Source organism: Varroa destructor, unplaced genomic scaffold, assembly GCF_002443255.2.
Source record: "Varroa destructor unplaced genomic scaffold, Vdes_3.0 BEIS01000004.1, whole genome shotgun sequence".
NCBI classification, from domain to species: Eukaryota; Metazoa; Arthropoda; class Arachnida; order Mesostigmata; family Varroidae; genus Varroa; species Varroa destructor.
Genome location: NW_019211457.1, coordinates 14,304,719 through 14,319,261, shown reverse-complemented (window position 1 = coordinate 14,319,261; position 14,543 = coordinate 14,304,719). Strand labels below are relative to the sequence as shown.

Genomic DNA, 14,543 nt, shown 5'->3' with positions numbered 1-14,543 from the left:
AAACAACCTGTTAAATACAGGTAAATAGAATAAAAAAAAAGTCAACTAAGATCTTGATTAATTTATGTTTACTTTTGCACATGTAGTATTTTTATCCTATACAGCTATAAAGCAACATACTACCAACATGCCATGCAAACCATTTGCCAATGCTGAAATGAGAGCCAGGGCTCAAGAGAACGAGCCCTTCCGCTACAGTACTCGTTGACTCTGAACTAACGTGAGATTATGTCGTCTGTTCTTATTTACAACTTTACGGCTGTTCTGACCTAGATTTGTTAGCAGTTGCTTATTATTTATGTAAATAAAACAGCAACAGAGACCGCAGCGCTGGCAGCTGAAGCCATCGTTTCAGAGGACCACAATGTGTGTCCAACATCAGCAGACAAATACGTTACGGACTAAGGTATCATGGGATGCTAACTTATTCGGCTCCAAACACAAATCTACCATATCAGAACGGTGCAAGCTAAGATCTTTCAGGCGAAAAGACATACGGTGTGATATGTCATCTAAGAAAATTAACATTCTACAGTACCTCCGAGACTAGCGGTCGAAGTTGAGTCTAATAACGAATTGAGACAATGAAGAAGATCTGCCGGACACTGGCCGTCTAGTTTAAGAAGTGCTTTGGTTAGCCCGTTTTGAACACCGGCGTGTGTAGCTCGCCATGAGAAAAACAGCAGAATAACACTAGAAGTCTATCGACCGAATGAACAAATGTATGGAAAAGCATGAACTCAGAGCAAATGATCACACGTAAGGCAAATGTGCTGATTTAGGAAGTAGCTAGAGCAGAAGCTAAATTCAGTAAGTTCGCTTGGTCGAATTCTCGCTGAAAATTGTATATAGTCAGTAAAAGTTAGAACTGCATATTATTGTTTCTCTATAGTTATTGATAAAATATAAAATGATTAGTTTCAGTATAGTACTAGAATGCCGGCTGTGATCAACTGAAATTTATACAGAGCAGAATTTGCGCATTAAACACATGAATCGAACACGCGGGTAATACAAATAAATGGCAAAGTTAATTGAAGTTAAGTATTAAATCAATGCCTCAGAACGCGAAAGACACCTGATAAACAGATAATATAACCGAAATGAATTCTATAGTCGTGACATGTTTCACGACAGAACCGCTCGGTGACCAGTCATGACGGTTACTTAATACTAGTCGGCAAAGAACTCTTTACAGTTTTCGTGAACGCTTGAAGCTGACCTGTGAAACCTTACGGACTACCAGATCATTAGAGGCTCTATCAGACAAACAAGTCGGCCTACAGATTACCAACAGGTGTTCGAAACACAGCTCGATATCAATATGCCGCGATGTACCTTCGTTATTAATGGACTCAGCACACGCAAGACCTGGGAACTTTGCGTTGTACCGTAGTCGTCTTGCTTACTGGCCAGGCCACCAGGGCTCACATGTAAACCAAACCAGCTACACGGAAGCCCATTCTAGGGCCATGATATAGATATTATATATACAGATATGCATATATATATATATATATATATATATATATATATATATATGTATAGATGTAGACATTAGTACGTACGCTAAGCAAAACGCCAGCCGCGATTAAAAGTTCATCATAAAATGGTAATTCAATAAAAATAGAATCGATACGTCTACGTCAGGTCTGATAGGAGTTTCTCTCTGCAATTTAACGAATAAACATGACGTATACGTGACACTGGGCGATACGTTTAAAAAAGGCACGTGGCCTGTGATATGACTTAGTTAATGACTGAAATTAGCCAGGCTCAACATTTGAGCTCAGTCCTGTCCCCAAAAAAAAAGTCATAATTAGAAGAAGTAATTGACTTCTTCGAACTTAAATGCGCCGTATTCACATGATAGGACATGACCAATGTTCATGCAGTGCGTGATTTGATTTTTTCCGCCGTATTATTTCATATAGTCAATCGCGAAACGGTTGAGAAGGAGTCATTTTTATGGTTCTATAGCTTGAACCGCTAAAGCTCTAACTCCAAAAGTTTAGAGGCTAAAGGTTTAGATTACCTCAGAATTGGTCCGTTCTATGAAGACATACTAGAGTGAATAAAAACTGCGAAGTCCATACACAAGCGTATGTTACGAAACTCTGCACCATGTCTTCCCGTAGGATAGCATTGGAATATAACTTGTCGACTGTCTCGATATCCATAAAGCTTGGCGCATTATATCTTGAATAAAAATGGAAGAAATATGAGTTTCAAATATTTCCGTATTTGTGCTGACAAAACCTACTGTATATTTTCAGACCATGAAACTATTCTTCTCGAGTGTTTTGCTAAGGTTTCAATTTTCTACTTAGATAGACTTCTGTCATTTTTATAAAGTCTTTCGGCTGGAAAAGTGAGTCTTACAATGCTTTCAGCGCAGTGATCTCCTCGTTAGTTGTAGATGCGACCATTCATGCTTGCGAAATAAAAATTTCAGTGAATATTCGCCTCTTGCAGCTGACCAGCGGGATAACAAGATTTTATCTTACTTGAAGGATGGCCACTTATTTAATGCAAAACGTGATTGGCTATAGGCGTTCATCGCAATGAGCTGACGGAACCCATTGCCGTAAGGGATTGTGGGTTGGTAATAGTTAAAAATTTTTCAATGGGGAGACAACTTCATAACTAGTTGAGCAAAGAAGCATCACGTTTACAAATAAACCTGAAAGTTTATATAGCAAGTAGACATGGCATGCCTTTATCATATTCTTTTCATATCTCAAGAACAAGGTTTTTTTAAAGTTGCGCCTATTAAAACTATGGCCGAGGTTACCACTATCAAAGATGTTATGGAAATGACGTTTTCGAACGGGAAGAATATGGAAGTGTTCGATTGGACGCAATAGCGCGTCCCTCTTAAATATTCGTAAATAATGTAATTAATCTGAACAATGGCCTTTTCCTTTGAAGGACAAACCATACCAGTACTATGGGCTACTAATCCGCAAGATCAGTCTAACAGGCTCCTTCACAGGAAGGTAGTTAGTGTGCCGCTGTTAGCAGCACCTACACACTGGATAAGTAGACGGTTATATAGTTCGATGTTGAGGAGTCGACAAGCTACCACCAATCGCCCTCAACGACAAAAACAAGGTAAAATGCCTTCGGAGGAAGCGATGCCCGCCTGTCAATGACATTTGTTTTGCCTTCATCATGCAACCTTCGCTAACGGCCTGTGTTTCAATTCGGTGCGGCGATACCGAACGAATGCTCTGTAATTTGCATAGAAATACAGATACATGACCTGATGTCCCAAAGCAGAAAAAAGCAAACGCTCGACATTAATTGAACACGTTGGACTGGCCATTTAGAATCGGTCATTTGATATTACATAGATTATAGTCAATATTCGTTAATTCGATGACTCAGAACAGCATGTCATTGTGACTATTGTAACGGTTAGTCGACCGCTTATTCAGAGGAATAGACAAGGTGCGTTTGGCCATACCGGTGTATTAGTGAAGTTGGTGAATCGAGCTACACTTACCGGGTTCACACGCTGACGTAGAAGGCCATAAGTCGAGGCGATGCAGACGTATCCGATAATCCCCTAGATCAGCAGACATAAAAGTCGGAAAGACCTTCGATCGTACCTGAGACTGGCGTCCTCGTTCAAAGGAATCAGAGATCAACGGCGTCGACGGACTAAACAAGAGGAAGACTTCGTAGGTGACCAACTTCATCAAACCTTCTCTATTATGCTCGTCACCGTGTCTAAGCATTTTTAATGAGAACGAAGTTATCTGAGAAGTAAGAATGGTGCTTACTCGAACATGGCTAGCTTGTTTATTAGTGGTTATGGCTTTAACGGTACCTCAGACCCTGGGTTTAAATCCCATACGGTCAGTTCGTTCCGAAGAGCCGCCCAGATTCAAGTTATGCGGGAATCGCCTCGCATCTTTAGTCATAAGTCTATGTCAATCTTACGGAGGAATAGGCCGCAAACGATCCGGTTACTACCTCAATTCATTCAATGGTGAGTAAACCAACAAACATATGGTCTTCATGTGTAAACTTGTGTGTGAGTATTTTCTTTTTTGGTCCTTGGCAGATACCTGTCCTGTAACCTTCGGCTCTGGGTTCCCTTGAAGACCACTACTTCTATTATGATTGCTACGACGAAGTGTGGCGGTTCGCTCAAGTTGCTAATTTTAATGGGTTGATCCACTCTAGACATTTGTCATGTGCAGAGATCATGTCAATTGTGATTACACCTAGAACGCTTCTCACAGGCTTTTGATTAAAAACCGTTGGAGTGTGGTGCTGTTGCTGTCTATGGCTAGTACATCACTCATCATATGCGGGCAGTCGCTCATCATTGCAAAGAAAATAAGTAAACATACTCGTATAATTTACATACGTACATAAATTACATGTTATTACCACTACTATTAAGGAAGTAAAAACGGCTTCGGGCTGTGGAACTGATAAAATGACCAATTAACTTCGAAAAGTTAGAGAATATTTGTTTCTCTTCTGGAGGACGCCTAAAACGCTATGCCCAGCTTGAAGCTATTTGAACGTAAGCTAAAGGCAATTAACGAATGTAACGATGGAAGCGGCCTTGCTGGTGCAGGTGGTCCTGACGGCTACTTAAGGACAAGCCTGAAAGTTCGATCAAGTTTCGACGGCGACTGTCCGATTCGGTGAAAGGCAAACCATGCTTACGTCTTAAGGTCCTCCTATAGTAGTACGTGTTAAACCCAAACCATAACGATTTAGGACATATTATTTCTGGCGGATTGCCTAATAATCAGATATTCTAAGAAAACCACCACCAGTTGGTGGTGAGCAACTGTAAAGTCCTAGCTAATGTCGGCTCTGTTGGTTTCATAATAATATGTGTAGCAGTATTATTCCCATATTAATTTGTCGGTTATCGTAGTGCAACGGTAAAAGACTAACGGATTTATCAACAAGACCGACTACAACAACTATGCCAGAAATGTACTGGAACGTATTAGAACTAGCTTTTCCTTTAAATGTCTTTCGTGGCTCTTCACGTCGAAAAACTTATTTAATCTATGTTGTGTCTGACCGGCTAGACGCTGCACGTCATCCTCCAATCTCACAGAATTTCTTGCTGATTATAGCGTCATGCAATGCCTTCAAAAGGAAACTAAGAGCATATGCTTACATAGCACGCTGGCGTTGCATATGTTAGCAATAATTAGTTAGCATAGTATTGTTGTTATTCTTATTGTTATTATATGTACACAGAGTAGCATATCTAAATTGAGAATACTTCTTATGCTTTTTTTTTTCTAAGATTATATCTAAACAAAAACAGATACTCCAAGGCACGTACTAGAAGTGTTATCTCTGATGGTCACATTTATTCATTATAACTAGCATTCACCGCGAGTACAGCTCCAATTCAGAACCTAAATCACTTAGTAGTCATTTTCCATTAATTAATTAATAAATTTCTATTAATAATCATGTACTAAACGATACTGGATAAGGAAACGATACGAAACGATAAGGATAAATTTTTTATGGTATCGCTCAAATAGCCTAGACACAAAAATTCCGACGAAAGTGGATTTTGAATTGATAGCAGACGAAAAGGCCTACAAAATGAAATGGCCAATGAAACAGCCAAAAGGTTCAAAAGGTACAAAAAGATCAACCGTTGGAGCTTATCTGAGCCACGTGATTGGTGATTGATATTCTCCTTGTCGAAAGAGTCATTGTTTTTTTTGTATTATTTGGTAATAGGAATGGATTCTTGAGCCACCCTGAGAATCTTTCGGGCCCTTAATACTTAATCTATATTGATGATATTCTGGTTTTCTATAAAAGCCTTCCTCGGATTTTTCAGAAGCGCGGAAGACCAATACTAGTATAGGTGGTCGTTTTTGGGCGAAATAGGAGCTTTTGGCCAAGGTTAAAGTTCAGCCATCATGGAAAGATTGGATAATAGCTTACGCTCGCTTGAATTCTGACAGCAAGGCTGTATTGTTCGCCATAGCGAATTTGTTGTGCTATTTGAAGAAGAACTGGTGCTTGCTTTGTAGAAAAAGTAACAGAGAAACGCAAGTCCGTTATGACAAATAGTCTGCCAGCTTTATCCAATATGATACACAGGTTGTTTAGGTAGTCGTCCGAAAAACAATTAGAAATAGCTTTGTTTAGGTAGAACGTGCACGACAACTGTGTGCTATGACGATATGCTTAATCTAACTTGTTATACGTTTGTCGCTTGTAGACACAATGCCGCTTACAGAAAGGTCCAAGGTTTATGGTCCAGCGAAGGAGCATTGGAACCTTGTCGTCCTGGGAGCCATGGATCCATTAATGACGCGGCGGCGACGCCGCCGCAGTGGGGATGATGACGTCTGTTCTGACCCAGCAATCGCTCAAACAAAACTACGTTGTATTTGCTGCCCAACGTATAACGAGCGGGGCTGCACAAAGGAGCAACTCTTGGAATTTTGTCAGTCGAGCACCGAACTCTAGTAAGATTGATACTTATGATGGTGGATGAGTTTTTTGATGACGAGAATTTATATCACATATCATTTTTACTATATGATTAATAATAAAAAGGCGGAATAGAAAGGCAAATGTCTGTGCTGCTCGAAACATTGGGTGGGATTAGATAAATGTTAAGAAGATGTAATGGATATGGACATGCATGAATAAAAAAGCTCTGCTGCTACCGCATTGGCCTCGTGAATGTTTGTGTCGTTGTCCAGCGCCCTGCGGAGTTCAATATACTGTTGAAAGGAACAAGCAATTGGAAAATGTGATTCATGCACAACAAAAAAAGCACAAAAAAGGTAGCGAAACCAATCAACAACAAAAAAGAGGAATTATTTGCCTTTACTGATGATCATGGCAGTGACAACGACGATGATGACCACAATTACCATTTTCAAAATAACAATTACCACTACCATAACACAATATGAGAAAGTTAATTTTAAACTTACGACAACTTTACGACACGTAAACATGTACATAATACGCTGTATATGTGCTCCCAACCCGCTTTCTGCAGGCAAGTATATGTGCTAATAAAAATGTGTTGCCTACAAAACTTGCATATTTCATTTGTGTAAAAAAAAAGTCTGTTTTTATACGGTCATTCTAGAAATTGTGAGGAGGTTATTTTTGAAAATCTGCCAGGGTTCTGGTCACTGCCGCCCTTTTAAATGTGTTGAATATGTTTTCAAGAAGACTGAGATTACCGCTAAGTGAAACACAATGTCATTGTTCGAGTTTGAAATAATCATTTATGGATTTGCCTTATATTATTTGAAATTATTGTTCTACTTAATATATATATATATATATATATATATATATATATATATATATTAAGTAGAATAAAGTTATATTTAAATATCCTTTCTCGACTCAGTGATAAACAGGTGTTTTGATTTTGACGCTCGGTACTGCTTTAATTAAACGTAGCTTCAGATGATTGTCCCCCTACATCAGCAGTTCGTTTCTTTTCATCTTATTTTTGCGCGTACGATTGTTTTGTCATTTATGCTTTTCTGTCGCAGTGCAAGTGTTCTTAAATATGGCTTTAAACTGTTCAGAATGTTGCTCATTTTAGGGGGGAGGGGGGTAGATTCGATGCCCTTGTAATCGGCATTACCTTGCTATTACTGAAGGTAACGTTTTTATAACCAAGGAGCACGTAGCATTGGCCAAAGGAAACTTGGCTGACGCGAATTATTTTTATTAACCTTCGTTAATTAAAGACTATAGTAGAAATGATCCACAAAACATATTGTCCTCAGATACGGGATAAAGCAACGGCTTACAATAAAGACAGCGTTTGTGTATAGTAGAAACGTTGATAGTGTAAAATAGATTTTGACTTTACTAAAAGTCAAGATTTACTATTTATCAGGATAACCATCTAAAATATTAAACAAAAATAAATTAATAAAGATAAAAATAACGCTAAATAGCTCTCATTTACGATATCTGGAAACGGAACTATTTAGTTTTTAAAAGTCTTTTAAGTTAGTTACTGTAAACATAGCTCTGTAATACGAAGGTAATTAAGATATCCTATACAAGATAAGAAGAAACACAGAATCTTGGCATATAATTTCTCGATATCCAAAACTTAGATAACCCTGTCATGGATATGCGCCTAGCACACTCTTCAGGAAGCCTTGCGCAGTGATATGATACATATTATAATAGAGTGAGATACACGTTGTTTACATTTATAGAATTTAAGACTTCCTCCGGGCTAATATACAACATCTACATTAATCATTTTTATCACATACATAGGCAAAAACCTATACAATGGCATAACACTTCTATTAACTATCACATTCCTAGAATTCGCTTTCATCGTACCAAAAAAGTGCCACACGTGCGTTCCGTACCATAGAGGTACCACTGACAAAATTGTGAATGTTTTGGTGATGGTCGCGCAGTGCCGGTAACGTGAGGTCCTGCAACAACTGATGCCTTTTCATTGTTGTCAGTTTAGCTGAAATTCGCTAGTGATAGTGTCGTTACATGTGTATTCTATCCGGAAGCGTTACTTGTGCCGCGTTATATTATTCGGGCGTCTGAAAGTCGTCAAAAAAACAGTAAGCGGCATACCCGGCTATGATCAATAAAGTCTAACAGTTTTTCTGTATCTTCGAAAAATTTTTCAAATAAGAGTAAAGTACTAGGTAATGACCTTTTCTGAATTGATACGAAGCAAAATAAAACGATTACGGATACAGGATATTGACCTTTTATACTGCTCGATGTTGACATATTTAACGTTCAGCGCTATATAAATACTTGAATGCACGATAATCTAACCTTCCTCGAGCTTTGCAAATCTTACCTATTTATATACTAATGTTAGACCGGCCAAACCGAGACTATCGTCTTTAGTAAATAGATTTTTGGTCAATGTTGGGTTTCATTGCAAAATACATTTAATGATATCTGGAATAACGGCACTGTGGCTCTTATATAGATGGCGCTCCGTATCGTAGACTAAAAAAGATTTCAGGTTTGTTACAAAAATATCTTGTCACATTTTTTAAGAATGTTTCCAGATAGAGTAGATACTACATTAACTACAATCGTAACTAATTGTATTTATGACAATAATAATAAAAATAACATTAATAAAAACGAAATTACATAAGTCTTTGGAAAATAAGCGCGATCGAAACTTTTACACATAATGAAGTTACTTTATATACAAAACCTAATTTAGGCAAAAAGTATCTAAAGGTTGGTTGAAAAGTTTATTTAGGTTCATTGACCTTAATTGGAACAAGACGGACGATTATTCACTTAGAGACAGAGGCTACTCGAAGTTTCGAAGGCATCGCAACCAGGAGTCACCACAGCATATTACGAAATGCGGTATGCACAGCTAGTCATGGGTCCGGCCGGATCAGGAAAATCGACCTTTTGTTCTGTTGTGGCGCGTCATGCTGAAATCACCAAAAGAGATGTCAACATTGTCAACCTGGGTAATGTCGTGAAACCAATATTTGTCGATACTGTTCAACGATTTTCAGGACTCACTGTATCATATTTTATGTAACTTTGTCCTATTTCAATGTTTTTCTCGACTTATACAGTTCAACAATATGATCGCAGACAGCCCAAAGCATGGGTGCAGCATCATTTATGAATATGATAGTCTTTTTTATCCATTAAAAATGCGTTGTTTTTGCTTGCTGGGTTTTATGGCTAACGACCCCTTATTTTTTGTAGACATTTTAGGATAGTAATGTCCTACTTCTTTCACCTTATTAAATATTAGAAAAAATGTGATAACCATTGTTTTAGATCCGGCTTGTGAATACTTTGACTATTCACCGATGTTGGACGTCCGCGACCTCATCCATCTGGACGATGTGATGGAGGACGAGGAGCTTCGTTTAGGACCAAATGGCGGTTTAATCTTCTGCTTGGAATACCTCATTCGGTTCGTATCTGTATCCACAACAGCCGCTGTCACTCGACCACAACGTTCAGATACGTCAGCTTATCTAACGCTAGCTAAATAAGAAACCTATCACCTGCGAAACTTATTAATTCAAGTAAATAATTAACTGAATTTGAGAAAAATACCATTAAAAAATTCTATTTTTGGCAATACGCGATTCAGAACCACGTACAGTTATGCAATCTATTAGAGCATTCGCCAATATTATATATTTCAATTTTCGGTTCTATGGTGCACCTAGTAATGAGCAAATATAAGTAATATCACTCTGATATAAACGTATTTTTCTAATTACAGAAACCCTTTATGGCTAACCGAACAGCTCGGGGATTCGGCGGACGATGAATACTTCATATTTGATTGTCCAGGACAGATCGAACTGTACACTCATTTAGACATGATGAAGCGATTCACTGACATGCTTGCTGGCCTTGACTTCAGGTACAATAACAGCCTTTTAAGGTTTTATAAATAGTCATCAGCATTTCGATATAGGTACATGTGTGTTGCAATATGATAAAGTAATTTATATTAGTTTGTTGAAAGAATATTGGCATATTGTGGTATTTAAGTTTCGCTAGCAACAGAAGCTAAGAGCCACGTATCTCATATAAGATAAATCATGTGGGACTGTTTGAAGCTCAGATTTAACAAAAATTGAACCTGAAGTCATTGAAACGCCGTTACTGAGACCTAAGGTAAGGCGCTTTAAGGTTGAGTGAGGCTTCTGCTAAAATTCTCTTTATCTTACGATTTCGTTGCGATAAAGGCACAAATGCTGCTCAGGCTCATTAAAAAATTTGTACTGGTTATAGACTAGATCCGAGCGGAAGGAGCGGTCCAAGAAGAGTTCTGTTACTTTCGTTGTAAAAACTCCTGTGCGAAAGGTGCTCCTTGTAGTAGTCGACCGATTACGCAAAAAGTTAACGAAATTATTATGAAAATTGAGTCAGACCGACACGTAATTAGCCATAACATCACCAAAGAATTACACATCAGTCACCAAATAGTTTTAAATCAAATAAAGAAATGCCTGGTGCCACACGATTTGGGTCAAAGGAATTTACTTTATCATATTTCCATCTACGAGACTCTACAGAAACCCGACGAAGTAGAAACGTTTTTAAGGCGATCAACCACGGGGTATGAAAAGTGGATCACATATGATACAAGTGTGTGAAAAGGATGCAGTTGTTTGACTTTGTCTTCTTCCATGAGTATTCTAAACCCAATACGCATTTAGGACAAAAATTTAGTGAACTTCGGTGAAAAATTCTGATACATCTGCTATATAGGCCTTATCTTACACCATCAGATTACCATCTGCTTTGGTCTTTGCAGAACTCCCTTGATGGTGTTAATATTAAGTTTCGATTACTTGTCATGATTTTTTGCCTAAAAATTGCAGAAGAAGAAGAATAGTGATTGGATTATGGTGTTTCTAAAGAAATTGCAGAAGGTCATTGATTGTAGTAATATTGTTTTATAACATAAAAAGAATGTTCGCTTCAATTTTTAGTTTCTTCCGCAAATAATTTTTTGACCACCCAATATATATATATATATAAAAAAAACTTTCCGTTTCTTTTTATCTGTAATAAATAAACAAATGGAAAAAATAGAGTAAAAGAATGTATACTTAGTTTATTGAAACAATCGTTTCCTTACTCAGAAAGGACTTAATGTCTACAAACTTTTAATCGCAACAATCACATTTGTAGACTTTTGTAATATCAGTTTCTGTATCACTAAGACGTTTCCTCAAGTATTAAAATGTATGCCTGGGACATGAAGTCATTAAGAGGCTCTCAAACCACTTGTGCTAACCCTTGCATTGCGGGATGTTTAGAGAAGAGAATTTAGGAGCGTGTTTAAAACAAATGCTAATAAAACCAAAAATACATGCCATTTTGCCGAACAGCACAACTCCTGTTTCATAACTCTTTTTCTTTTCACTTATAGAGTGTGCGGTGTATACTTGATCGAAGCACAGTTTATGGTCGAGACTCATAAGTTTTTTTCGGGAGTGTTGTCTGCTTTAAGTACGATGGTTAATCTCGAGTTGCCGTTTGTCTGTATCCTGTCAAAAATGGATCTGCTCAATTCTGCGGGGCGAAGAAAAATCGCAGATTTTGTGGACAGCTCAGCTCAGGCATTGCTCGATGACAGTCGAGAAGCACATCTGAATCCGGTGCGTAGCTGCTTCTTCACTCATTTTTGCATTTCTTTTGTTTGCTTGTTTTTTACTCAAAACAGACATATTTAGATAAAAATATAACAGACATATTTTAGATATTATTTATTATTCTTTTTATCTTTTCGCATGCTTAAGGCAAACGATAAGCCGTATTAAGAAAGCACCTCCAGCTTTGTGAAATAAGAGCTTGGCCACAATATAGTTTTTTAGACTAACATCATGCTGTAACTATTATTAACCTATGTGGACGAACAAGATTGTTCATTCTTTTAATTGGAGACCCTCGGTCTGCGTTTCATAAAAGAAACATACTGCGTTTCGCCTTTCTGAAAGTAGACGCTTGCCCGATAAAATTCGTTGCGAGGATTTTTTGAAAATATGTCTTCATTTATAATGAACTAGATTTCACAATTTCAGAAATTTGAGGCTCTATCGAGAGCGCTGGCTCGTGTGGTGGATGATTTCTCTTTAGTTCGATTTGTACCCCTGAACATCCGACACGAAGAATCAATTAGCGACGCTCTCATGCTTATTGATAACGCGATCCAGTATGGCGAAGACTTGGATGTCAAGACCGCCGAATTTGAGTATCCAGACGAAGATGACGAAGATGACGGAAGAGATAATTAGTGAACTATTGTTAGCCATGCTCTGTGAGGTGTTGTTAAATAATTGTTGAGGGTTAGAGATGTGATCACCTGTTAATATTTTGTTCCGGATAGTCTGGAGCGGCGGTCTGTTGAGGGAATGTTGTAGTGGACAAGACATTTTTGTTTAATGACCATCATCGGTAACGAAGGCGTTGATCAGACGAGTGTGAAGGAAGAGAAGCATTTGTTTATTTTTAAGGCGCAAAGCGTGTAGATGTTGCGCGTTTGTCAAAGGTCTGTTAGGTAAAGGCTGTCGCAAGGAATGATGATAAAGTGAGGGATTTTCAAATGTAAAACACAGTTATACAGACGAAAATGGAACATCAGGCATAACTATTGTTTGTTTGGAAGAAGGCCAGAAGATGGTGATCTTCTTTCGCTGGGGCTACACGGACTTACCATGAGGTGAATGAGGCGACTGCATATATATACATATATATATGACGCTTATTATTATATATTATATTACTATTATAACGCATTAGATCGAAGCAAACCGAAATACTGAAAGAAACAGCAGAAATATTGAAGTTGGCAGCCGCTGATCGTTGTCACGGATTAGTATATTAAAAAAGAAGAAGTAATTTCGGCCAGTTAGTTTCTAATCCCTTAGGCAACATATTTGTACAATATATTTGTGACGTGATGTTTATACAATGTATTTTATAAAAGAGTACCCAATAAATGAATTTTTCGTGTTGTTCGAAATTTACGATCTATTGTGTTTGATTTGCTAGACACTATAACTAGGCCGTACAGTTATTGTTAACCTCGTGTTTGACACTTGAAAGTAAAATTAACTACCCAATGGTGCGAAGATTTTGAAGACAAAGAACAGTTGAAATTGGGCGAATTTGTATCAGTTGTCTCTAGACTATACATCAAAATGCTCACGCTTTTTAGACGTAGGTGAATGACACGGCTGTATTCTATTATATATTCAAGCATACAGGATGCATTATGCTTGTCAATATATGCTTGCTACTTATGTCTTAAGTAAATCTGCATTTTCAGTAGGGGATTTTTCGCCCTTATTATAATAACAAAATTTCCGTTAGGAACGATGCACAGCTTTGCATTGGAACTACAGCTTATAGTATTATTGTGAGGACAAAAACCGATTTTTTTTTAGTCATAAAATTTAAACCTAGTATAATCTGAACTTCGCATTAGTTTTTGCTGGCTAGTAATTTATCGAACTGACTCGTTCTCACATCCGGTGTACTAAAGTCTAGTTATTTGTACCTCCTTTAGAGAAGATAATGTTGCAACAACTCGCTTGTAGTGCCCTCTTAAACCCTTTACATTATCTCTAAAGCCGTTCGCATTTTGTTGTCGTAATAGTAGTTTTCTAGTATGGTAAATCATGACATAGTAAGCACTCATAGTCACAACAGGCGTAAACACGCTCTTCACAGTGATACCGAGACTATTGGTTAAGGACGTACTTTTTGTTGGCAACTACGGTAAATTCGTCTGGTTGGCAAGACATTAGTCGAAACTGTTTAATGTTGTGGAAGTTTAATTTTGGACAAGAAAAGGTTCTCCAGAATTGGTCAGCATGGAAGGACGATTCGTAAGATCGTGTTTGGAATACTTGAATGCTTTCGAAACAAGAAACGAATCTAGATACCGTGAACGTTTGCTTTCAGCGTTGGCTTAATCGACTATCATACGCTCCACTTTCTAAAAAAATAATCTCTTCCAATTAGAATAGAGTTTCAATAAA

At 37.8% G+C, this 14,543-nt stretch overlaps 2 protein-coding genes across 4 annotated transcripts; both read left to right on the top strand.

Annotated features, from left to right (window-relative positions):
• Positions 1-3,475: 3,475 nt before the first annotated feature.
• On the top strand, positions 3,476-7,229 carry LOC111249492 (uncharacterized). The gene is made up of 2 exons (XM_022803418.2): positions 3,476-3,997; positions 6,233-7,229. The coding sequence occupies exons 1-2, from the start codon at positions 3,778-3,780 to the stop codon at positions 6,481-6,483; spliced, it is 471 nt and encodes a 156-aa protein (XP_022659153.1). The 5' UTR covers positions 3,476-3,777; the 3' UTR covers positions 6,484-7,229.
• Positions 7,230-7,395: 166 nt separating this feature from the next.
• LOC111250026 (GPN-loop GTPase 3) lies at positions 7,396-13,526 on the top strand. Of its 3 annotated transcripts, none has more exons than XM_022804619.2 (6): positions 7,396-8,594; positions 9,254-9,485; positions 9,808-9,946; positions 10,265-10,408; positions 12,086-12,158; positions 12,582-13,526. In XM_022804619.2, exons 2-6 carry the CDS (start codon positions 9,371-9,373, stop codon positions 12,792-12,794), a joined length of 684 nt encoding a protein of 227 aa, XP_022660354.1. In that variant the 5' UTR covers positions 7,396-8,594; positions 9,254-9,370; the 3' UTR covers positions 12,795-13,526. The 3 variants fall into 3 exon arrangements, with proteins under 3 accessions (XP_022660354.1, XP_022660353.1, XP_022660351.1); XM_022804618.2 differs by having other exon boundaries at positions 7,403-8,594; positions 9,263-9,485; positions 11,930-12,158; XM_022804616.2 differs by having other exon boundaries at positions 7,403-8,594; positions 11,930-12,158.
• Positions 13,527-14,543: the final 1,017 nt, after the last annotated feature.